Source organism: Drosophila yakuba, chromosome 2L (genome assembly GCF_016746365.2).
Source record: "Drosophila yakuba strain Tai18E2 chromosome 2L, Prin_Dyak_Tai18E2_2.1, whole genome shotgun sequence".
In the NCBI taxonomy this organism is placed as follows: domain Eukaryota; kingdom Metazoa; phylum Arthropoda; class Insecta; order Diptera; family Drosophilidae; genus Drosophila; species Drosophila yakuba.
Genome location: NC_052527.2, coordinates 5,564,424 through 5,587,707, shown reverse-complemented (window position 1 = coordinate 5,587,707; position 23,284 = coordinate 5,564,424). Strand labels below are relative to the sequence as shown.

Below are 23,284 nucleotides of genomic sequence, written 5' to 3'. Positions count from 1 at the left end.
AAAAGTATAGATAGACATAGTTAGCTATGTTTATTAGCAGCACAAAACAGTCTTTATGTTAGCTCTGCGTCCATTTTTGGCCAAGTTATGGCGAAAACGCCTATGAAAATATCAGATTTTTTACATTTTTTTTTTTTAGATTTTTTGATAAAAAATTATCCGTTTTTTTTCGATATTGGTAAAAATAGTTGTCCAAATGTGGAATGCCATACCTCGTTGAATTCGTAACAAAATTCCCTATCGATCCATGTACATACATTGAAATGCTAATTTTTTGCCATTTTGCGCAAATTTTGATGATGGTATAAAAAATGCAAAAATTTGTAAAATTTTTTTTTCTTGAAAATTAAAAAAGTATAGATAGACATAGTTAGCTATGTTTATTAGCAGCACAAAACAGTCTTTGTTTCAGCTGTGCGGTCATTTTAGGCCAAGTTATGGCGAAAACGCCGATTGAAAATATGTATTTGTTGTATTCACGATAATCCGATACAAAATTGTTCATTAATCTCAAAGCAAGCCCAACAGTCACTCTGCGTTTGAAGATCAAAAGAAAATAAATAAATCATTGAATAGAAATGTTTTGCGAACTGAACATTGATCCAGGGAAATGACTCTTCCGCTGCGGAAAAATTCCGAAATTCTAATAAGAATGTTCGAACTTGTTGAAATAATCCCAAGAAACTCCGATAAACTTAGATACCCCAAAGTGTGTCATGTTGTCATAAAAAAAGAAACACTTCCAAGAGACAAACAACCTCAAACAAAGGTGCATGAAAGACATCATCAAAATATATATCTGTATACACTATATAGCCACCCCCCTTCATCACCACAAATCGAAATTTGCTGTATATATAGATAGACGCCCGTGTGTGTAGTCTTTCATTATACAAGTATAGTATATAGAGGCCTCACATACAGTCGAAGATCCATTATAGAATGTGCTTTTTTATGCGCATATGCCTCATAAATATTGTGGGAATTACTTGGCCAACGTTCGGGGCCAGAGTTGCCACCATCCGTTTGGAGAGAGAGGCGAAAAGCAGCAAGAGAAGAGATGGGATCGCGGATACTTATAGATCGCAGGCGATATATGGCTGCTGGGGATAGCTGGTCATTAGTATTAAATCGGTCGAGGAACGTCCAGCACGACGCGCAATATCCGTGAGATACAAAAGAATCTGAAACAAAGATACAAATCACAAAATGGCTGAACAGAAAAAGGCACCACTGCTGAAGAAGGAGGAGGACTACGTGAAGGCCCTCGAGGGGTGAGTTTCGCAGGATCAGCCGCGCTGTAGCTTCAAGGATCTAAAGTGCTTCGTTCCTTCGACAGATTCATTAACCCTGAAACCGATCAGGTGGTCCTGTTGCTGGACTACGATGGCACCCTGGCCCCACTCACCGAGGAGCTGTCCGTCATGCCCAAGGATACGGAGATCAACATCAAGAAACTGGCAGCCAACGAGAAAATCTTCATGGTCGTCTTCTCCGGTCGCGAACTGAGCGAGATCAAGAACCACCTGAAGTTCCCCAATGTCACCTATGCCGGCAACCATGGCCTGGAGGTCGAGTATCCTTCCGGCAAGAAGTTCAAGATCGAAATGCCCGAGGAGTTGCTGGAGAAGCACAACAAGCTGGTTTCTGAGCTCAAGGAGAAGGTAAGTTAAATACTTTGAGTGCATAGATAGATATTGATTAGGTATAGAAATGTATCCAGTATTCAACTAGGGTTCTATCTTGAATTATTTTTGAGTTATTTGTGATATTTAAAAGATACAATCTGATGTAGATGTTAGTTGACACATTCATACAAGAGTTACATTGTAGTTAAGTTGAATGAGATGCCAATTAGTGAGTTAAGAGATGAAACTTTCATTTATTGAACCACCATCATCTATTTCAGGTCGTGTGCTCCGGTGCCTGGGTGGAGGACAAGAAGATCTCCGTGACCTATCACTACAAGGGCGTCACCGACAAGTTGAAGGCCAAGCTGATCGCCGAGGCCAAGGGCTTGATCCAGGCCCATGGATTCCAGCTGATCGAGACGCCCTACGCCCTGGAGGGCAAGCCCCGCGTCAACTGGGACAAAGGTTAGTGGCGTCCACAAGATGCTCCAAAGAGAGCTATTAATACACCCGTCATTGTTAAACAATTTGCCAACTGTTGCCATCCATTTGCAAGCTGTCCCCATGGCATTCCTTTCAGCTTTCCGCACTTCGGCACCTGCTCGAAGAATTCGATTTTTGACTCGACGCTTCGATGATTTAATTATTGCTAAAATTTCTCTATTTTCTCTATACCCCGATGGGATGCCAACGTGGGCGTCTTTCACAAAAAAATATATTTTCTACGAAAAATTTAACACACACAGCGCTCGAAAGTTCACTCACAAAAATCAGACAAATTTAAAATGTCTGAGAAAAATATACATATATACAGAAGGCGGCGGTAGACAAAACATCCCGCAGCCAACTGATGTCAAAAGCGCGCCTAAAACTATATATACTTGTCGTCTTCTATATATTCATATGGTCACTCGCCCGATTCCTTATGATAAATTAACATATCTGTGTAATTTCTCATAGACACAAGATTTCGCTTTCGTTTCACGAATTTTTCATCACTTGTTTTTGCCGCTAGTCACAATATTTGCGGAAAGTTTTTCTGTTCCAATTGAAAACACACACTTTTCGATTCCGTATGGGGGTGTTTGTAATTTTAGCTTTTCTAAAGATGAATGAAGCCAAAGTCAGGCGAAACCAATTTAATTTGATGACGTTTTTCACTAACGATGCGTGCTTTTAAATACTCATAGTTTTATTTAAGTAAGACATATGTATATATGGCACATATGGCTTTAATTCAAAATGCCATTACTTAAGAAATTACAGTATTTCTAAACAGCAATGAAAGCTGATTGGGTTCCATTTAATAATTTAATTTTTCAAAAATACTAAAAAGAAAAGAGAAACTCTTTTTAAGAACCTGTAAAATATGGTTGAAATAACTTAAGCTTGTTAAATTAAAAACCTAAGTATTAATGTTTCCAAAGTTCTTTGTCCGCCAATCAGAATATCCAAAAAATATTCGACATTTAAACATAATACGAATTATTGATCTACTTTAATCCGAGCAAAAAACGATAAATATTTCCGAAATTCCCGAAAAAATACTTATAACAAATTCGTACCCCCTTGAGGAGATTTATGGACGCCACTTGTCACCTCTGTCCTCTAGAAGACCAGAAACCCATTCCCAAGCAAAATGTCGCTCAGGCCAATGAGCCGTGGCTACAAAATACATGAAACATATTTATGCAGATATATTCGTGTATGAAATGCGTGAAAATCAAAAATTAATTATGATGGTGTACGCCTCCAAAGGCAATAAATTTATAGGGGCCAGAATGAAAATGATTGCAAAAAGTAAAAGCCGACAGAAATTCGAAAAATATATTCAATTTTCGAGGGGCGCATACAAAAGAGAAGAAGAATTGTTGGTGCCGTCTGAAAAATAAGAGAAAACTGCAGCAGATCGGAGGTAGAAGGAGGTGGAAAATCGGTGAATAGACTGCGTCACCAATTAAACAAAAATGTGGCGTTAAACGCTAGCAACGGAAAATGAAAGCCGAGTAATTAAAATAATTAAATGAGGTAGATTAATATTCAGTTCAAATGCTCTAAATTGATGTACACAAACGTTCCGATTTTTACTGCACACCAAGGGGGCAGCCAAATGATTCGATAGAATTTCATCTATTCAAATAACACTCACTTACTTGGCCAAACCAAAATTACGAAACGAAAAATAGAGAAGATCCGCCCACGTAGACACCTAAAAATAATTCACACAAGTTGGGGAAGAATTCGGTTCTGTTTCTTAGCTGCTGCATGCGATTTATATGATCTAAGATGTGTGCCGAGAAGAATTTCAGACATTAGACATTTGAAAATATTGTTCTCGCTTGTTTATTGAGCGATTTTGGATGAGTTCCAGCAGTGCATAGCCGTTTGTATACACTCCACATGGCTTCCACAGGAAACGAAACATTCAAGTGGTCACAGCTTGCATTTATGCAAAAATAAGATTAGCTTAAGATTGGTTTAGACTTCCATAAGAGATTGAGATGGTAAATGAATGGCTTCTAACGAACTTTGTTTAACCTTTACAGGAGAGGGTGCCAAGATGATCCTGGAGAAGCAGTTCGACGCCGACTGGGCCAAGAACCTGAAGATCGTCTACGTGGGCGACGATACCACCGATGAGGATGCCATCAAGGTGCTGCACGGTATCGGCAAGACCTTCCGTGTGTCCGAGCTGCCCACGCTGAAGACCTATGCCAACTACCAGATCAAGACCGTCGAGGAAGTTGGTTATCTCCTGAAAGCCGTCCAGGCCTACTACGAGAAGAAGAAGAAGGCCTAAGCCCAACGCCAGAGGATATTAAGCCTAAGCTAAATTCCACGCACACTCACACACTCAACACACATCACAATTACACCTAAAGCGGAAGGATTCGTCCTGTTGGTTTAGAGTCAATGCAATACTTGTAGACTTGCTGGACTATTGCTCTCGAAACCTTTTTTGTGTCTTTGATTTTGCCAAATAAAATATAAATACAACATTTTTTAAACTTAACATTTGGGTGCTTTTCTTTAAGCTTCTATAGTTTCTGCCTTTCAAAAGCTTTATTAAATGTTTTTTGCAAAATTAAATTTCATTATCGGTAGGAAGTAATGCTGCATGGAATCGGTATTTCAAATTAATTTAATTATTTGTCTTTGAAATATTAATCCAAACACTTAAATAGCTCGAATAGAACATCATAAAATTAAGTTTTAGAAGTTTACTATTAAAAAATACAATTAAATTTGAAATTTTAGAAGTTTACTATTAAAAAATACAATTGAATTTGAAATACATATGGTATAAATAAATGGTAAATCTGATGCTCATAAATGCAGACTTATAACGTAAATAATAACGCCCAAAGTCTATAAAACATACCAAATCCAAGTCCGAACAACGTTGATCTTTTGGGATGTGTAAACATGTCTTATTAAGCTATGCAATACAGTTAGTGCTTGGTTCTTGTTCGCTTAGTTGCTGGTCCTATTCCACGCCTCAAGACCCTTCATCGCCGCTCCCCTTTAAGTCCACCTCGTCCTCCACCTCCACGACCGCCACGGGTGCCCGGTTTCGTTGTCGTTTGGGGTGCGCTTGCTGCGGCTGTTGCAGGAGCAGTGGTCACGGCGCTTTGAGTGGCGGGAGCACCTGCTGCTGCAGCCACCGCTGGCTGTGGAATGCCAGTGGCACCACCCTTGGCGGGCAAGCCAGGCGCACCACCACCGGCCGGCAGTCCCGCCGGAGGAGCAGCAGGATTGGTCACCGCCTGCTGTTCCGCCCGTTTCGGCTCGCTCATGTTCACGCTCTCGTTGAAGACCATGCAGTACTCGCCGATCTTGAACACCTCGCCGTTCTTTCCGGAGTAAAGGGTCAAGCAGTGCCTCCAGATGGAGGCGTAGCCCTTAGTCAGTCTCACTATATCGCCCGGTGCTATCAGTTTGCCTGGCTCGTCCCAAATGGAGACATTGATGCAGGCCGTGGGATCGCCCACCTTGAAAATGTTTATTATTATTAATAGTTATTCATTGTTTTTATGCGACTATTGCAACAGTGCACCCACCTTAAAGTTCCGCACTTCGCGGTTTTCCTTTGTAACGGTGGCCACGCCCACTTCCAGGACAATGAAGATAACATTGATGTTCTTCAGACCCGGCTTTATGTCCTTGATGGGAATGCATTCCACGTTGTACATTGCGAAATGAATGAATGTTTTTCGAAAGTGCAAAAAAATTATTTGTTTTGTTTTGGCGTTGAGCAGCGTTGCCAGACGTTGAAGCGGCTTTAGTGTGACCTCCCCTAAGACAGCATTAAATGCCATAGCTTGCACTTGAACTGTTCCAACTATTCCATTCAACTTTTAAAAAAATTAAAAAATTTTTTTTACTATTTAATTTGTTAATTTATGGATTGTATGGATTAGATCTTACAGTAAATTAGAGATTAAATAGGTTTCTTAATCTATCATCGCATAATTAATTACATGGATGTTGAATAGATTCTATTGGAACGAATAAATAATAATATAGTTAAAAGCAACAATTACATTATCAATTTATATATTTTGTTATTAAAAACCACGTTAGTAATTCAAGAAGTATCACACAAATAACAAATTGAATTGCTGACAGTAAAGTAGGGTGGATCAAGATAAAAAAGTTTTTCATTTCCGGGAAGCACACTTCTGAAGTGAATGAATCATTGTAGATTTCTATGGCTGTCTTCTAACTTTGCTAGCTGCCGAGTATCTAAAAATATACAAAATAGGGCATAGATAAAGTCTGGAATTATAAGATAATTTAAATGGAACTCCAGTACAGAAGACCGGGTAAATTAGCCATATATAAGATATTAATAGAAGAGTGCTGATTATTTTTTAATCGTTATAAACGTTACTAGTATGGAAGGGTATACTTGACTATGGGAGAAGTTTGTAACAGGATCACTAGACTATCAGGCCTTGTCCGTCCGTCTGTCCGTTAAGCAATACAAGAATGTTTCAAAAGATTTCCACGCCCAGATTTCAATGCCCAGAACTGTCACGACCTCTTTTGAAAATAGTATTAATTTTCTTCAAATTACTCTAATATCCAGAATCTGTGGAGACCCCACACTCTCTTAGTAACAGGTATCTGATAGTCGAGCTACTCGACTGTAGCGTTCATTTCGGAAATGGAATACGTCATTAAGTTAGGAGTGGTGAACATTCATATCTAATTTACTAGTTTATTATACTACTTATATTGACAAAGCTTTACAAATAATGATAACTTATTATACCACATCAAATTTCTTGTGACAATATTAATAAGAAGATCAAATATGCTTATCAAGCCTATTCCACGTTCTTTAAAAAGTCCGACAATCATTTTCGTATCAGTTCATTATCAAATTCGCACCTCAGTGGATGTCCACAATGCTTGGGTCTACGAAAATTATTTTGTGCGCATTTGCTTTGCTGTATCCTTACGGATCCTTGATCGAAGCCCAGAATGGCAGGGGCTACGTGTGTCTGTTAACCGATCCTGCGAACCAGTGCAGTGCATACTGTGTGTCCGCACTGCAGCCGGTCATCGATCACCTTTCGCAGGAGCAAAAGGATCGGGGAACCTGCGAAGTGAGACTAAATGAAACTGTGGCGAAACTGGATCAGATAGGAGACCAGTTGACGGCGACACAAATCCAAATAGAAACCCAAAACGCACTCCTTGTGAGCAATCTTACGAAGGCAATCCCCCAGGAACTTGAGCAAAGACTGAAGAGCATAGAAGGCAACCAGTCAGCGCTAAGTAGTCAGTTGAAAGATGGACAGAAGAGCACGGCAAGCCAGTTGACAGCCATTCAGAAGACTCTCTCCGAGATCGAAAGAAAACTCGTGCTGCAGAGGTACCAACAGATAGGATCGAGGTATTTCTACATCGAACACAATTTAATGGTCAACTGGAGGACCGCCGAGCAGATGTGCATTGACCTGGGCGGCCATCTCGCAGCCTTCCAAAATGAGCAGGAGTACAATGCCATAGCGGGCCAATTGAACAAGGCGAACTACTGGCTGGGAGTCAACGATCTGGCCAAACAGGGCGAGTTTATATCCCTGGCCTCCGGCAAACGAGCCACCTACTTCAGGTGGCGCAAAAATGAACCCAAGTATAACAATCCCACCCAGCACTGCGCTTACATTTTTGGACACGAAAACGTAATGATTGTTCTATCCTGCACCACTGACCTTATGCATTTCATTTGCCAATCAGACAGTAATGTCTAATTATAAAGTGCCAAATTTACACATGTATAAATAAATAATCCCATAACGACATAAATATTAAGAGTTCGTCATTACTTATATCATTTTAAAGGCAGTTATTGGACCATTGAAAATTTGAACAATGCTTAATTAAAAAAAAAGTATTTGAAAGCTGATTCAGAACCAATTAATTAAAGCAATATCGTTATATTGAACAAATAACAAAGAATTGAAGCAATCAAAAAAATTCGTATAAATTGTCGTAGATATTCATCGCTATGGCGCCGTAAATAAATTTGTTGAAATGAGTAATATGCGTCGAAGATTGCTGTTATCAGACTTTGGGTTATTATTTTTGGATACCTCACGTCGTAAATTAGAATGGCTTCCCCTTTAAGATTATTTAATTTATTACAACAAGCATTTGCAGTGCTTCATTAATTAAAACATCAAATGTCATTAAAACTAGAAATAAAGAAAAAAATGTTTAAATTTATTTAAACAAACTGGGACGGCAAATTGAATTTTAAAAATTCTTATCAAACATGGCAATAAAATTTAGAAAACTAAAATCAAAATTGTTTTTTCCTCCTTCTAAAAACATTTTGTATTTTCCCCAATTTCAATAAAAAACAAATGATTAATATGTTAAGCGGTAGATGTATTACTAATAAATATATATAATATTATAATAAAATTGGACTATGAACTAAGCTTTTTGCTAGCTAAACTATCGTTAGAATGCGATACCTGTCTGCACTAATTGCGCATCTCTAGCCCCTTTTCAACCGATAGTTCCGTCCTGTTCCCACTGCTTTCCTCTGGTCACTCTAATCAAAACAATACAAGAAAACAGGCATTTTTGTGTACAAATATTAGAAAACGTTCTGCGATACAAAAATGGCCTTGGAGTCCGGCAGCAGCAGCTCGGAGTCGGGCAGCTCCTCCACCAGCGGATCCACCAGTTCGGAGACGGGCAGCAGCTCGGACACGGATTCCAGCAGTGCGACGCCGGAGGAGAAGCCATCCACGAATTCCTCCGCCAAATCCCAGACGCAAACGCAACAACAAACGAATACCGGAAATGCACAGAGAAAAAAGCCTGCTTCTTCGGCGGCGGAAGAGAAATCCAAGCCGATTGTAGCGCCAGCCGCCAGAAAAGTAAACAATCCTCCCAAAAGTAAACTCTCCAGCGACGATGACGATGATGAGGATTCGGCGCCGCCGGCCAAGAAGAACTCTCGTGCCATGGGCAGTTCCACAGTAACAGCGGCAGCAGCCTCCTCTGCAGCCAGAAGGAAACCACCCGCGCCCGTCAACAAGCCCAGCAATCCAGCTAACAAATCCAGCAATCCTCCCCAGCGATCAGCAAACAACAACACCAACCGATCACTGGAGAACGGCGAGGGCAAACGACCCTCGCTCTCCTCCTCGTCCAACAGTACGGATGACTCAATGAAGATCGTCAAGAACGGCCGCAAGGTTCCCCTCAAAATGGCCAGCACGGTTAGGCCCAAACAAATTCGAGGAAAACTGCCGCCGGCGAAGAAAAACGGTGGAGGACCGGTGATCAGCAGTGACGGCAGTTCGGGCTCCGAAAGTGGTTCCAACTCAGGCGATGAATCAAGCTCTGGAAGCGAATCTGAGGGAACTGATTCCAGCAACTCCTACAGCTCGCAGCCAGTAAAAGGGGGAGCTAAAGGTAGGCAGGCTTAATCAAGAATCAGAGTAAATCAATTTAATTTTAACTTTCTATTGCAACAGGTAAGAGGAGCGGTCCAGCAAAAATGCAAAACTCCGACAGCGAAGAAGAGCGTAAAGACAAGGCCAATCCCATGAGGAAACTCACGCGATCACTTAGCATGCGAAGGACAAAGCAGCAGCCCAAACAGGACACCGATTCGGAATCCGATGGCGACCTAGAAGATGACAAAATTATGATCTCGAAAAGTGCCGCCAAAAAGCCAGCGCCCTCGAATCTGAACGCCACCAAAAGTAAGGTGAAAAGGGAACCTATGGGAATCAGCAGTGGAGTCCTGAGCTCCATTAAATCCCGACCCGTGTCACCTATTACCCAGACTGAAAAGAAGTGCCCCATCGAGGGCTGCGATTCATCCGGCCACCTAAGTGGCAATTTGGACAAGCACTTTTTGCCCGAGGCCTGTCCCATCTATCACAACATGTCCGCCTCGGAATGCAAAGAGCGGGCCAATGAGAGAAAAATGAGGAACGAACAGCGACTGAAGATGCCCGTCAACATTGTGACAGCGCCGGGTAACCAAAACACCAATCTCAAGACTCTCTCGCCCGAGCAGCGCGAGTTTCTGGCCAAGATTCGCGAGTCAAGGGCCAACTTCAAGCCGGCGAATAATAATTTTTTAGACTCGAAGGTAAGTATACAACTTATATGAACTTAGATAATTGGCAATAACTTTATTACTCTATCACCCTTCAGGTTAAGTTGGAGAAAGACGTTACGGATGAGGACCGGGAACCAAATCTGTCGGGCCTGGTGCCTGACTATGATTTGCAATTGTTCCGAGAAGCGCAAGCTCAAGCCTCCGAAAGGATAGAAGACGAACTCAAGGACCTGCCCGTGGGAAAGGGAATAAAGTAAGTGTTTGGTAATATAACAAACTCAAGGCAATCCAATTGCAACTGTTTCGTATGGCAGATATATCAGCATGGGCAAGTACAAGATGAAGGTCTGGTATCAATCCCCCTATCCGGACGATGCTGCCCGCCTGCCCAAAATGTATATCTGCGAGTTCTGCCTGCGCTACCAAAAATCAGAGACGGGCATTAAGCGACATGCCGAGAAATGCGTCTGGCGGCATCCGCCGGGCGATGAGATATACCGCAAGGGCAAACTACAGGTGTGGCAGGTGGACGGGAAGCGTTATAAGCAATACTGTCAACATCTGTGCCTGCTGGCAAAGTTCTTCCTGGATCACAAAACCCTCTACTATGATGTGGAGCCCTTCCTTTTCTACATCATGACGCTGGCGGATGTGGATGGATGCCATATTGTGGGTTATTTCAGCAAGGTAAGTGAAGTATTTACTTATAATTCATATTTAATTTGATAATTGTACGCATTCGATTATGCTAATACAAACAACTAACGTTGTACAACAGCAGTTTAAATATATAAATGTCCACTTTGATATTCCAGTTTCCCTTCCCTGTTTAAAATGTATTAATACTTTCATATGCATGCATATGCAACGCCCAAAAGCGTTTAAGACTAGTAACTGAATTATTAATTTAAAATTGAGTATCATTTTAAGTTGAGTTACATGTTTAAGCAATATGAGTAGAATTTTTAATAAGGAGCTTTATACATGACTTAAGGAAATTAGATACAAACATTACTGCTTCGCTTTATACTTAAGCAAATGGAAACCATAAACGGAAAAGTTAAAACTGCTCCAATGATTTCGATTCCTAATTGCTTATAATTTGAATAGTCACGCCTCAATCGTGCGCCAGAATTTTCCCGAACTTTTATGGTTATTCCCCAGCATAAAATTGAATAATAACATTTTACAGTTTTATGATTCCATTTTGTCTGGAGACGGAATAGAGATGCGAGGAATGTAGAAGCCGGTAGAGAAGCCCAGACTCTGAACCAGCAGCCACAGCCCATGTACGGTACATACTCGTATGTACCGACAGCCAGACTATATGGTTGTATGGCTGTATTCAGATGCAGAGACACAGTGGCTCTGCCTTGACCATGCCCACCGAAAACCAGATGATTTTTCCATTTAATTTTTTTTGTCAACGTTTTCGGGTAAATAAGCAACAGACAGAAACAGAGAGAAGCATGAAGCGCTAAGCGAGAGAGTCATTTCCCCTCGCTTTAAAAAGCAGCGACGGTTTCTTGACCTCCCCCAGAATATACGGAGTACGGAGTACGGAATATACGGGTCCGGCGTTACATTCACGGGCTTTGGGGATCCCACCTTCGGTTTGCAGTTTTACTGCAGAATGCAGAAAGTTTTTGGGCGCTGGCAGAGACTGGGTTTGTGTTACAAATTGCGCATGTCGTTGGCTGAATGCTGCAGCAGCTCCTCTTGCTCTGCTCCCGATTCTCCTGCTCCTTCTCCTGCTCCTGCTCCCGATGATGCCCCTCTTTGGAAATCCTTTTGTGAACCCTCGCAGTTGTGGCGCAGCATCCCGAGGCAGCCAGAATTTGGCAGTTTCTACACATACTACAAGTTTACATATATTTACTACGCTCGTGCTAGGACATTCATAATTTCTTGACTGCCAGGCGACGAAATAAACATCCATGAAAATGTTTAAGGAATGTAATTAAGCGCAGATATTGAAACATTTTTAATACTATCTAAGAAATGTTCAGAATTATCAATAACTGCCTTGGGATATTCGTTTGAATCGGTGACAATTTATAAATTTATATTTTAAAATCGTATCTGTGACAAACTTAGTAGAAATTGCTTGTAGAATTAAAACTTTATCCTAAAATCATGACATTGCATTTGCAAATTAGGCTGCGTATAAACTCGAGTGGCATCCAACCCCTTTCCGTTTGGCAGTGATAATTTTCGGCAATCCTTTGTCCCGCAGTTAACCTCCAACTCTCTGACTCCGAAACGGGGTCCAGACAGCAGCCAGACACCGCGGCCTGGAGTAGGGAGTTGGATTGGCAGGCAGTGCACGCTGCTCCGCTGCTCCGTTGCTCCGATGCTCGGATGCTGGGTACACGATTGAGGTCGTGCACCTCTGGGCCGGGTCCGGGAATTTCTGATTGCGATTCCGATTCTGCGTCTGCGCCTGCTCCACAAAGCTGCGATTGCCCGGGCTGGGCCAGGAAAATCCGGGGTGAAGGATCTCGGGGTGTTGGCGGAGAGGGGGGTGTGGATCGGATTGGGAAAACAGGGACTCCTCTGCTATGTGGTTGCGTTCCCAGACATCAGGGCAGACAAAGGAAAAACGAGCAAAAACGAAAAAAAAATAGACAGACCTCAGAAAACAAAAAGCAGGCGTACTACAAAGGGAAAATCAAAATGAAAAACCCGCAGTGTACATAAACGAATTTCCGAATTGTTGCCATATTCCAGATCCAGCACACAGCAATAAAACTGTGGAAATTTTAATGACTTTTAGGTGTTTTTACAATGTTCTTAACTTAAGAAGTTATTGGGTAATTCACCCAATCACCCAAATCATATTCATTAATAATATTGTAACTTCTTATGTGAAATCTCTATTCCCGAAGAGAACTAAACTTTCCCTGTAAAATCTTCGGATTAAGCTTATATATATTGTTTAAGCACTTAAATGTTGTAATATCTCAATAATTTTGGCACTGTGTGTGCCTCCATGGGATTGTTTTTTTGGCAATGACCGTGAGAAGGGGGGAGGCTGGGTGGGCATGGCTATATCCATCCATATGTACGAGTCAGTCTGTCTTGCGTATATATCCGGATCCCCAGACTCGTGGTCCTCCTGCTGCTCCTGCAGCAGCTACATATGTATATATATATATATGTTTATGTATGTGCGTATGTTTATGTATTTACGCACAGTTCTCTCGCCAATTTGGCCATCTCTTTCCCGCGGCTGCAGCCATCTCTGTCTGACTGTCTCTGATGCTGGCTGTCTATCGATTCATTTAATTTTGCTGGTCATTGAACTGCCGAAAAAAGCCAAAAGCGACTGATAAATGTTGCCATCATCTCTGCCACTTGCAAGGGTCCCCCCATTTCCCCTCATCTTTTGTCTGGAAAATGTCTGTCTGATCCCCCAACTCTGAAGCTTTTCCCATCCCGCTTTTCGTCGATTTTTCCCAAACCCCAGCATCATTTTCCCCACTCCATTGGCGTCTGCCATTGTTCTTGAATCTTGGTAATTGATTCAATTTTAATAATATGTGCGCTAACCTTTGCTTACTTTTAACTGGATTAGTGAAATCCTTAAATTACCGCACATAAATAATTGGTTTATTTGTATTTCTGATTTGTTAATTAGTAATTCTTTTTATACTTGCAGCATATTCCTTTCCTGCAGGAGAAGAACTCGTTTTACAATGTGTCCTGTATCTTAACATTGCCGCCATATCAGCGAAAAGGCTATGGGAGATTGCTCATCGATTTCAGTAAGTTTTTTCGAATCTTAAAAATGGTTTATACAGTTTGGTACAGTTGAGTACGCATTTTCTTTCAAGGTAATGCCACTTGTTGCACTAATCAGATAGTAGAACTACTTAGATATCTATTTGAAATGGTTAGAAACATCTGCCGCTTAGCTTTTCCAACTTTCCTAAAGGCATTTAAATTTACATCAAGTAGACAATCAAATGCATTGAATTTATCTTACTTAACGAACAACTAACTTTATCTTGTGGTATTATGACTTCAGACTTAAGCTAAGAAATAATTGTTCTTATTGGTTTCTAGTATTTATTTATTATAACTTGAATAATTTCTTGTTGATTTAGTCTTAGTCCATTTCCATTTCAATTTCCAAGAAGTTTTTCACAAGAAAGGCCAAAACTTAAATCAATTTTTCTTAAATATGTTGTAATATTGTTCAGAAACCACCGTGATATTTGGGTATTATAAACATTAACAGTATAATTAACCTCAAACGACGAATTCTTATGTAGTCTCTTCTGCGCAATTCTTTCACTGGAAGACCAAAGTGACCCTGAAAATCATATGATATCAATTACGATGGACGGAGTGGTTGGGATGCCAATGAAATTGGGCTTAAATGAGGCTTGTTAGTGGAAAAGTATATTGGCCACTAAAATTAGCTGGCTTTATTGAATCTTTGTTCCCCTTCTCCTTCTTCCTCCGCTGAGTCATAAGTGTGTATGTGTGTGTGGTGTGCAGGTGTGTGTGAAATGTAATCATCATTGCATGAGAAAAGCCAAACATGAAGGAGACTTTGGCTCAGCTTTCCAATTGCAGTTTTCCCCCACCTTTACCTCCACTTCTGCTTCTTCTCCAGGTGCAGAACATGCAATTTCTGCATCAATTAAACGTAGACACACACACACACACACACTCAGGTGCACTGCATATCGCATAAGTAATTTTTAGCGGCTGCAACGAAAATTGTTTAAAATTAATCCAAGCCCACAGACTAGACAATAAAAACACACACAGCCCCCCAAAAAAAAGGTAGCTAAGTAAAAAATTATGAGAAAAAGAATTACCCAGCCATCAAAGAGCGGAAGGGTGTGGAAGGGGGGAAAGACAAAGAGAGTCTTGAGTCATACATTTACATTCGCAATGGCGTCGACGCCGACAGCGAAGCCGGCAGAGGCGGCGGCATTTGTGTCTATGTAAAGTCAATACATGCAATGCCACGGGCGTGGAAGGTTGCTGAGGTGGTCAGGGGGGTTGGGCGGTAATGAACGAACGAAAGAGCGAGCGAAACGACATTGACCTTACACAGACACACGCGAAGGCCCACAGACACAAAGCCAAGTGCCGGCCGGCAAAAAGAGTAATGGTCAACCAGTGTGACAGAGAGAGAGGTGGGAGCGGAAGTTATGTGGAGAGAGCGAGTGAGGTGCACGGAAAATAATTGATTAATCTAATCTATCTCAAGAAAATCTGGTATAATTCTACTTTTAAATAAGAGCTTTGTTTCAGAGCTCGTCTTGATTGTTTTATTGTTTATACTGTGGGGCTTACTTTGGTAGCTAGTTATAGTTATTGTGAAATAAAATGATAGTTTATTAGGGTAATAGGTGATCTCGTCCATTTTTAAGTGGTGAAAGCTTCAGACTAAAATCTATCTTGATCCATCACTATCTTTAGAAACTTAACCACTTGCAAAATATATATCTACAATTTTTCTTTTTCATAGCCGTAGCTATTAAACTATTATGAAAAGCTCTTTGAACTAAACTAATCTTACTTGATATTTTAAATAGTTTTTGATTCAAACTATTTTTTAAAGATTCCATTAAAATTTGGATACCATGACCAAGAAGACAAGTCGGCACGAAAACTTTTTTTACTCCCACAATTACATATATTATTTTTTAAAAATTTATTTCCTCACATTAAAATTATTTTGTTGTATGTATGAGCCGCTCGGGACGGCGTGCAAATCATTTTCGTCATTATTAACTGGAATTGGTTATTTTGCACATGGCAGGTGGCAGGAATACTTGCAGACAGACAGGGGTTAACTTAACCCACCAGTACCCCGAAAATCGAACAGATCTAGCCATGTGTGTTAGAGCGGTACGGCCGTACACCATTTCGGTATATCCAGGTGTACAAAATGCAGCACGCAAAATGCAAATGAGGGGGCCAAGTTTACAGGGGCCGAACAAGGGTTGCCACCTACTGCATTAATTAACGAAACTTTCTAAAAACCCACAAACAAAATTCACCCAAGTTGCCAAAAAATATACGAAACGTGCGGCTTAAAGTTTGCTTTTATCTTTTGGGAGTCCCGCATAAGCGACATACCCACAAAAAACCATTACAGTGTGCATTCTTTAAGGGAAACTTCTATGATAATAGTACACATTTAGTACACATATTAACTTGGAGAATTGCTCTTTAATCTTGGCGTTGGAAGTTTAAAAATGTGTGAAGAACCTAAAAATCCATTTTAAGCTGATTAGTTGCCTAAAAGTATTATAAAATCCAAACTTTTTGAGAAACAGGAAGTTCTAAAATGAGTTCTATTCGATATTGTCTGTCTGTTTTTAGAAGCTTGACTGTAATGAATTTTAGCAGACACAACAACACCAGAAGAGTAACAAAAACAACAACTGTTGGCGGCAGACAACAAAGGTCAGGACAGGTCACAATGAAAGGGCGTCGTCCTCTTTGGCGAGCACAAAAGAGCGAGTAACGGTTACTCTCTCTCTTTGTTTCGCTCTCTCGCTGCTCATTACTCACTGCTTTCCACACTCTGTTAGATGCATAAAAAAACAAGAAAAACGCATAGAAATAATAATTAGAGCCTTGCTAATTTGAGTTAAAGTTGAAGTCGCCGTCCCCTTTTGCACATTTAGCGTAAATTTTCATTCTTTAACTCATTACTGCTCGTTCGCAGCGCCTGTGGCTATGCAACAACAATGTTGCTGCGTCAGCGGCGAGTGTGCAAGTGCGAGCAAGAGCGAGAGCAAGAGCTCGACTGTGCGATTCAGAATGGATCGATAAAGTCGTCTCGACGTTCTCACCCACACTCCCCCTTTCGTTCGCACCAACACCGCTTTCCCCTCTCGCTGCGCCAGGATTTATCATGGCAAGGAGTAGGGGCAGGGGGGCAAGAAGCGAGACGAAGTGCGGCACAAAGAAATCAAAGTGCCACCCGAAAACGCCCTCTTCTGGCCAAAAGTCGCATCAGGAGCAGGACGAGGGGGCTGCCCCTAGAACTGCATAAAATACTGCGCACAGTGGTCCGAGACCAAAAGAATACTTTTTAAACGATCAACTTAATGTCTTTTTATTTTATGGACTAAAGTTATACGTACTTTACGCCGAGGTACTTAATCCAAACTTTTTTATGTTAAGCCTAATATTTTATATATGCAAGTCGTGCAATTAAAATGAAACGCATCATGTGGCTATCTAGAGGTCCTTCCGTTTATAAGTAGAGTTGCAAAACAGTCTAAATCCATCTTATTTTGATACTTTGGTTCCACTGTGCTCGGTCGTGCAAAAAGCGCTGCGTTTACTTTTGCTTGTGTGCGTTCAACCCTGCGCTCGTCCAGTCAGTCAGCAGAATTCTTCCCCCTGCCCCATGCTTTTGCCATCATTCCCGCCTTTTCCGTCTGCCTTCTCCGTCTGCCTTCTCAGCTGTGTCTGCCGTCTACCATTGAGTGAGTCCTGCTCTTCCATTTTTCTCTCCCGTTGCTTCACAGCTGGCGCCATGGGTGCAGCAAGGGGGAACATTTCCAAAAATATCAGTTATCCTGAAAATGAAAATAGCCTTGACTGCAACAAATACAAAATAATTTAGTTTTGTATATACCTTTCGGATCAAACTATTGCCTGCCTTTAGGCGAATTATTAATTGACGCTAACTACGCCCATGCGTAGTGCTGTGCTCCTCTCTCGCTCTGCTCCTATTTGCCTCCTCTTCTTCTGCTAACTGTTTTTTTCCCGAGCCTGCCTCAGTGGATTTTATGTTGTGTCCTCGCTCTCTCGTCCTCTTCAATTTACTTAGCTTGCACTTATTGTTGCTGTTGCTGCTGCTGCTTCTCCCCGCCGTCACTCCACTCTCCACCGTGTTGTTGTTGTTGTTATCTAGAGACGGGAATTGTTGCTGCCAGACGGCAGCAGAGTGTAATTTCTTGGGGTGGGTCCTTCGGGGGTGACACTGTCGTTGGGTTGAACGTACGCCAGAACGTTGCTTAAATGTGGATCCCCTGCCCGCGGATCCCCTTGAATACTTTACGGAATCCTGTCTAGACACAACACGAACACACTTAAGCACCCACACACCAACGCACACACACACACTTGCGAGGCAGAGGGCGGGCCCAAAGTTGGTCACCATAAATAATACGCCGGAACTCTAGGAACTCCGTTTCGCCTCTATCTGTAGCATACTTCTTGGGGTCTATTTTTAACCCGCATCCGCATCCTTTCCGGCTTACTTACAGGCTATCTGCTGACCCGCGTGGAGGGAAAAATCGGCTCGCCTGAGAAACCTCTATCCGATCTGGGCCTGATCTCGTACCGCTCATACTGGAAGGATGTGCTCCTGGACTACCTGTGCAATCGATCGGGAAACACGATCGCCATCAAAGATGTTTCGCAGGTGAGTTTCATTAATAAACATTTTTATAAATACAAAATGTAATATAATGCCTGTTTAGGAAACTGCGATATACTCATACGACATTGTGAGCACTCTTCAAGCTCTGGGCATGATGAAGTACTGGAAGGGCAAGCATATAGTGCTCAAAAAGCAGGTAAGTCATTAAAGTGAACACCAAGGAATACCCAAAACTGATCTATGCTTCTTCTTACAGGATGTGCTGGATGAGTACGAGGAGAGGGTGAAGCGAAGAGGAACCTTCCCCAAGATCGACGACTCCTGCTTGAGATGGCAGCCCTTTATCAATATCCAGCCGAGCTCATCTCCATAACCACGTGGTTGGAAGCATGCCCGGGCATGCTTTGCGGACGCCGACGACGATGACGAATCCTTGGCTCCGAATTCCTGATTTCAACGATTTTATTTTTGGGTGGACTCCTGAAGAACCACATCTCCGTTCCTCGTCAATCTTGGCTTGATTACCTTGTTAAAATCATAATTATTTGCATTTATCTCAGTCGATATATGCCTTAATGTAAAATACTTTTTGTATCAAGGCTTACAACAATTGGAGAACGGTTTTTTAGGGAGGTTTTATCTCAACTTTTTAATATTTGTTGGTAGATCTTAAGGCCAGCCTATTGTAAACATATGTACGTGTATGTGTCTGTACTTGTTGGTAGCAAAGAATTGTAGTAATTAGACTCTTAAGTTACATAGTGAAATTCTCAAAACGAAAAAAAAGCTAAAAAAGATAAGAAAAATATACTCGGTTTACGATCAAAGACTTGCCTTGAGATTTAGATGAATCATGGAGAAACCGAAGACCAAAGGTGGGAGAGGAAGAGGAAAGGAAGAGAGGTGAGTCAAGGAGTGGACTGTGTGTGTGTGTGTGTGTGTGTAGCAGCGCAAAATGTACACACACACAAAGGAGACGAGCGCATTGACATTGTCGCTTTGCCGGGAAAGACAGGTGAGAGGGGCGAGAGGTGTGCAGACCAGACGGGTTGGTTTTGGGCGCGGGGTTGGTGGGGTGCACCCAAAAAGCATACACATGCACCGGGAACAGCGCTGCAGAGCGTCGAGCAGAGAGCAGCAGCCAGAGAGTGAGATGGGGAGTACAGTGGGCAGTTATGTTCACAGCTACACAAAACCAAATCAATTAATCATTTCTTTAAAAAACATGCTTACTGTAATCCGGACTCCACAGAAATAAATTTCAAGACTACATACATATTTATATGTATGTTGATTTTAAATAAACTTATGAAAACAAACTAAACTTTTTAAGCATTATTGGTCAGTTATTTATTTAGTAAGTTGATGTACATATTAGAGAAAGATTAAGAAGACAACGTAAAAGTGATACTGACTTTAAATTAGATCAATAACTTTTTCGCAATCCATGTACATATTTATAGACAATTTTGCTACAGCTAATTTTGTTTCCAGCTAATCTAACTGTAATGTAATTCCTAGAAGAGAAAGATTAGGATCCAACGAGTGACCAAAACAATAGTTTGTCAGACCTATGAATATTCCTACTTAGTCGTTGTTGATAACATATTAGTATAAAAGCATGAGGTAAAGTAATATTTAGATTTCCAAGAACTCTTCGAACGGGACAATGACCATTAAGTCAATTTCTAGTAAATCTGATCATTTCGGTTATGATCACCTTAAATTATTTTATAACTTTTTTAATTGCCAGCCCACTGTACCCAGCTTTCTGTTGCAGTATGTTTTATGGTGGTGCAGTTTTATAACAAAGGAACTCGAATGAAAGCTGGGGAATGTATATACAGTGTATATTCGATATTAGTTGGCTTCTGCAATCGAAAATCCTATAAACATTTAAAAGTCCTATTAAAACTCGCAAATAGAATTTATTAAAGAATATACATATAAAGCATTTCGCATACCACAATTTTTAACAATTTTAATAACAATTTGTATATTGCAGTACCATTTTAGGTATAAATACAATGTACCACGTGCCCACTGTAGCCTCCAATGCACTTCCCCTGCGCGTGGCTGTGTGAGTGCATGTGCATGTGGGTGAGGAAGAGGAAGCAGGAAGCAGCAGCAGCAGCGTCTCGGCGGAGTGTCGCCCCCTTTTAGTGCCCCCTTTTCGGCGGCGGCGCCACTGTGCGAGAGAAACGGCAACAAAAACTGCTGCCGCTGTCGCTGCCACTGCCGACGGCGACGTCCGACGCCGACGTCTGCGAATAAAATTCGCGCATTTGGCTCTTGATTTGCCGCAGACATTGAGCATTTGATCGCCAACAACCGGCAAACGCGGTTCGCTCACTTCGCAGCTTTCCTGGCATTCGCCACTCTGGCCTTTTGCCGATTTTCGGTTTATCTCTATCTCTGTGGGCAGGAAAATCGGAATCGAATCGGCCCGGCCCGGCCATATAAAATAAAAGGCCAGACAGTTTCTGGGCTTTGGCACAGTCGTTCGTTTCGCACCAAATAGGAGACAACAACGTGGGAGAAAAGAGAGCGAGCCACTAGAGAAAAATAAATATTCAAAGAAAAATAGTTAACGCGCGTGTTGGTGTGCGTGTGTGTGTGTGTGGTGCGTGCGTGTGTGAGAGGCAAAGCCAAGGAAAAATGCAACGGAAGTTTTCAGTCGCAAAAAAAAAGACGAAAAATCGCAAAACGGAACTGAAACATATTGTGAAATTCGAGCGACAGAGAAAGCGATACATCAACGTGGTTTCTGGAGCTTCTGGGTTTTTCTACCACCAGGAATTAAAGAACGTGAAAGAACGCAGAAAAGAGATGGGTAGAAAGAAGAGCGAGGTTTATTTTTAGCATTTTGATATCACAAGGCAGCTTTTTTTTCGCTACACTACGAGAAAAAAATGACGCAAACGGTGACCACATGATTCTACATATTTCCATATAACCGACCCATACAGACGTAGCTTTTTTGGGGAACTTTTTGTCGCTCAAATATTAATTTTAGATTTTTTTTTACCCAGACAAAGCTCATTGTGCAAGTGTGTTGGTGTATGATCGAATTTTGAGTAGAAACTTCCATTTCTTTTCTTTTTTCATTGCTCAGGGTTAAGGGCAACAACAAAAAACGATGGCTCGGCTAGGAAAAAGCATGTGCTGCATTTTTGCTGCTGCAAAAAAATAGAGAGGAGCGAGGAGACACCCACACAGACATACACACACATACACAAGCGAAGACAGTCGGTTTTTTGAGGTTAGGAATGCCCCACCCAAGCAATGGCTGCTCATTTATGTACTGCACATATATACGAAAATATATGTACATATATAAAACCGTCTGTAGCGCAGAAATTCGCCATTATTCACAGTCCAAAGCTGTTCGCGATCGCAGGTTTATGAGGCGTGTTGTAAAAAAAAAAGAAGCCAGTCGCGCAAAGGTAGTTAAAAAATACTTTTGCAAAAATTTAAATACCCACACAGCTTTGAGAGAATTCGCGAATGTATGGAAGGCACGTGTGTGTCTCAGCTGAATTGTGTGCCTATGTGCGAGAGTGTGTGTGTGAGCGATCACGCACGTAGCTGCGGTTAGTAACAGAGAAAGAGAACGAGAGAGAGAGAGAGAGCTTAAAACGCCGGTTCTTTTTTTTTTTTTTTTTTTTTTTTTCATTTTTATGCTCACTTTTATTGCGTCTTCTTTGGATTTCATTTCCTTTGCTTGTCTCTTTACAGCGTTTCAAATATAGAATATCAAGGGTCTGCCGGACGAAGCGCAAGAAAAAGAGAATTTGCTGAATGAAATGTAATAATTCGCCGACGGATGACGTCACGTCCTATGTGGTCATTAGCACTCCAGAGGCGCAACGGGGTGCCAATTCTACCCCCTGAATGAGTTGGTAAAACGCTTGACAATCGAACAAAATTAACACACAAATTTCAGAACTTTGAAGAGTGGAACAAGACTACAGATTGGAAAACCCCTTAAAGATAACTATAGATACGCCCCTGGTTCCAGTTTTCTGCTCTCATATGACTAATTTTGGCATTGTTATTGCATAAAATTCGCATGGCGTCATCATCATCAACGCGTACAACTACAAAGCTCGCAGAGATCGTTAACCCCAAAGCGGAGACCTAATACCAGGCACAAGGTCGCCTCCCATGACCCCCCTCCCCAGAAGGGGGTCGCCATTCGTTGATGCAGTTTTGTTGCCAGGCGGCGGCTAAACATCTGTCTCAGAACTGCAAATGGTGAAAAAGAAACCTGACTGGGCTTGGCCTGGCTTTATATCTACATCTTCAACTCCAGCCACAGCTCCTACTCGTTATATGCGATGATGTTCCCCCGACTGAACAGAGTCTCCTACCTTGCGCGCTAATCAGTGACCGGGGCTGGTTTTTTATATACAGTCAGGTACCTGAAGTAGCGCGCGTGGTGCCAGACATATATCTCCAACTCCACGATATATAAATAAGCCAAAAGCTCGCAGGCGAGTCCTCCAAAGAAACCCCATGTGTATCAACTGTCTCCCATGTCTATTGTACTTCATCAGGTGCTCTGGTGTGGCCCGTAACCCGGCACATGTTGAAGTACACTCAATATGAGGCGATTTGCATACGAAAGCGACCAATACAAGTGTTTACCGATTACCTAAATTAAAGATTAGTAAAATA

General features: G+C 41.6%; 4 protein-coding genes and 1 long non-coding RNA gene across 5 annotated transcripts; 4 read left to right on the top strand and 1 right to left on the bottom strand.

The window, feature by feature from the left end:
* Nucleotides 1-1,114: 1,114 nt before the first annotated feature.
* On the top strand, nt 1,115-4,644 carry LOC6526952 (probable trehalose-phosphate phosphatase C). Its single transcript, XM_002088012.4, has 4 exons — nt 1,115-1,274; nt 1,340-1,664; nt 1,910-2,096; nt 4,178-4,644. The coding sequence occupies exons 1-4, from the start codon at nt 1,210-1,212 to the stop codon at nt 4,429-4,431; spliced, it is 831 nt and encodes a 276-aa protein (XP_002088048.1). The 5' UTR covers nt 1,115-1,209; the 3' UTR covers nt 4,432-4,644.
* Nucleotides 4,645-4,755: 111 nt separating this feature from the next.
* Nucleotides 4,756-5,919, bottom strand: LOC6526951 (SOSS complex subunit B homolog). The gene is made up of 2 exons (XM_002088011.4): nt 5,693-5,919; nt 4,756-5,623 (listed from the first exon to the last, which is right to left on the bottom strand). Exons 1-2 carry the CDS (start codon nt 5,822-5,824, stop codon nt 5,141-5,143), a joined length of 615 nt encoding a protein of 204 aa, XP_002088047.1. The 5' UTR covers nt 5,825-5,919; the 3' UTR covers nt 4,756-5,140.
* Nucleotides 5,920-7,007: 1,088 nt separating this feature from the next.
* On the top strand, nt 7,008-8,181 carry LOC6526950 (accessory gland protein Acp29AB). Its single transcript, XM_002088010.4, has one exon. The coding sequence runs from the start codon at nt 7,037-7,039 to the stop codon at nt 7,892-7,894; it is 858 nt and encodes a 285-aa protein (XP_002088046.2). The 5' UTR covers nt 7,008-7,036; the 3' UTR covers nt 7,895-8,181.
* Nucleotides 8,182-8,692: 511 nt separating this feature from the next.
* Nucleotides 8,693-19,431, top strand: LOC6526949 (histone acetyltransferase KAT7). Its single transcript, XM_002088009.4, has 8 exons — nt 8,693-9,575; nt 9,638-10,263; nt 10,329-10,486; nt 10,548-10,920; nt 13,895-14,000; nt 18,489-18,646; nt 18,705-18,800; nt 18,861-19,431. Exons 1-8 carry the CDS (start codon nt 8,774-8,776, stop codon nt 18,975-18,977), a joined length of 2,436 nt encoding a protein of 811 aa, XP_002088045.1. The 5' UTR covers nt 8,693-8,773; the 3' UTR covers nt 18,978-19,431.
* Nucleotides 19,432-20,394: 963 nt separating this feature from the next.
* LOC26534509 lies at nt 20,395-23,284 on the top strand. The gene is made up of 2 exons (XR_005560079.2): nt 20,395-22,197; nt 22,343-23,284. It is a non-coding gene; the product is annotated as an uncharacterized LOC26534509 (long non-coding RNA).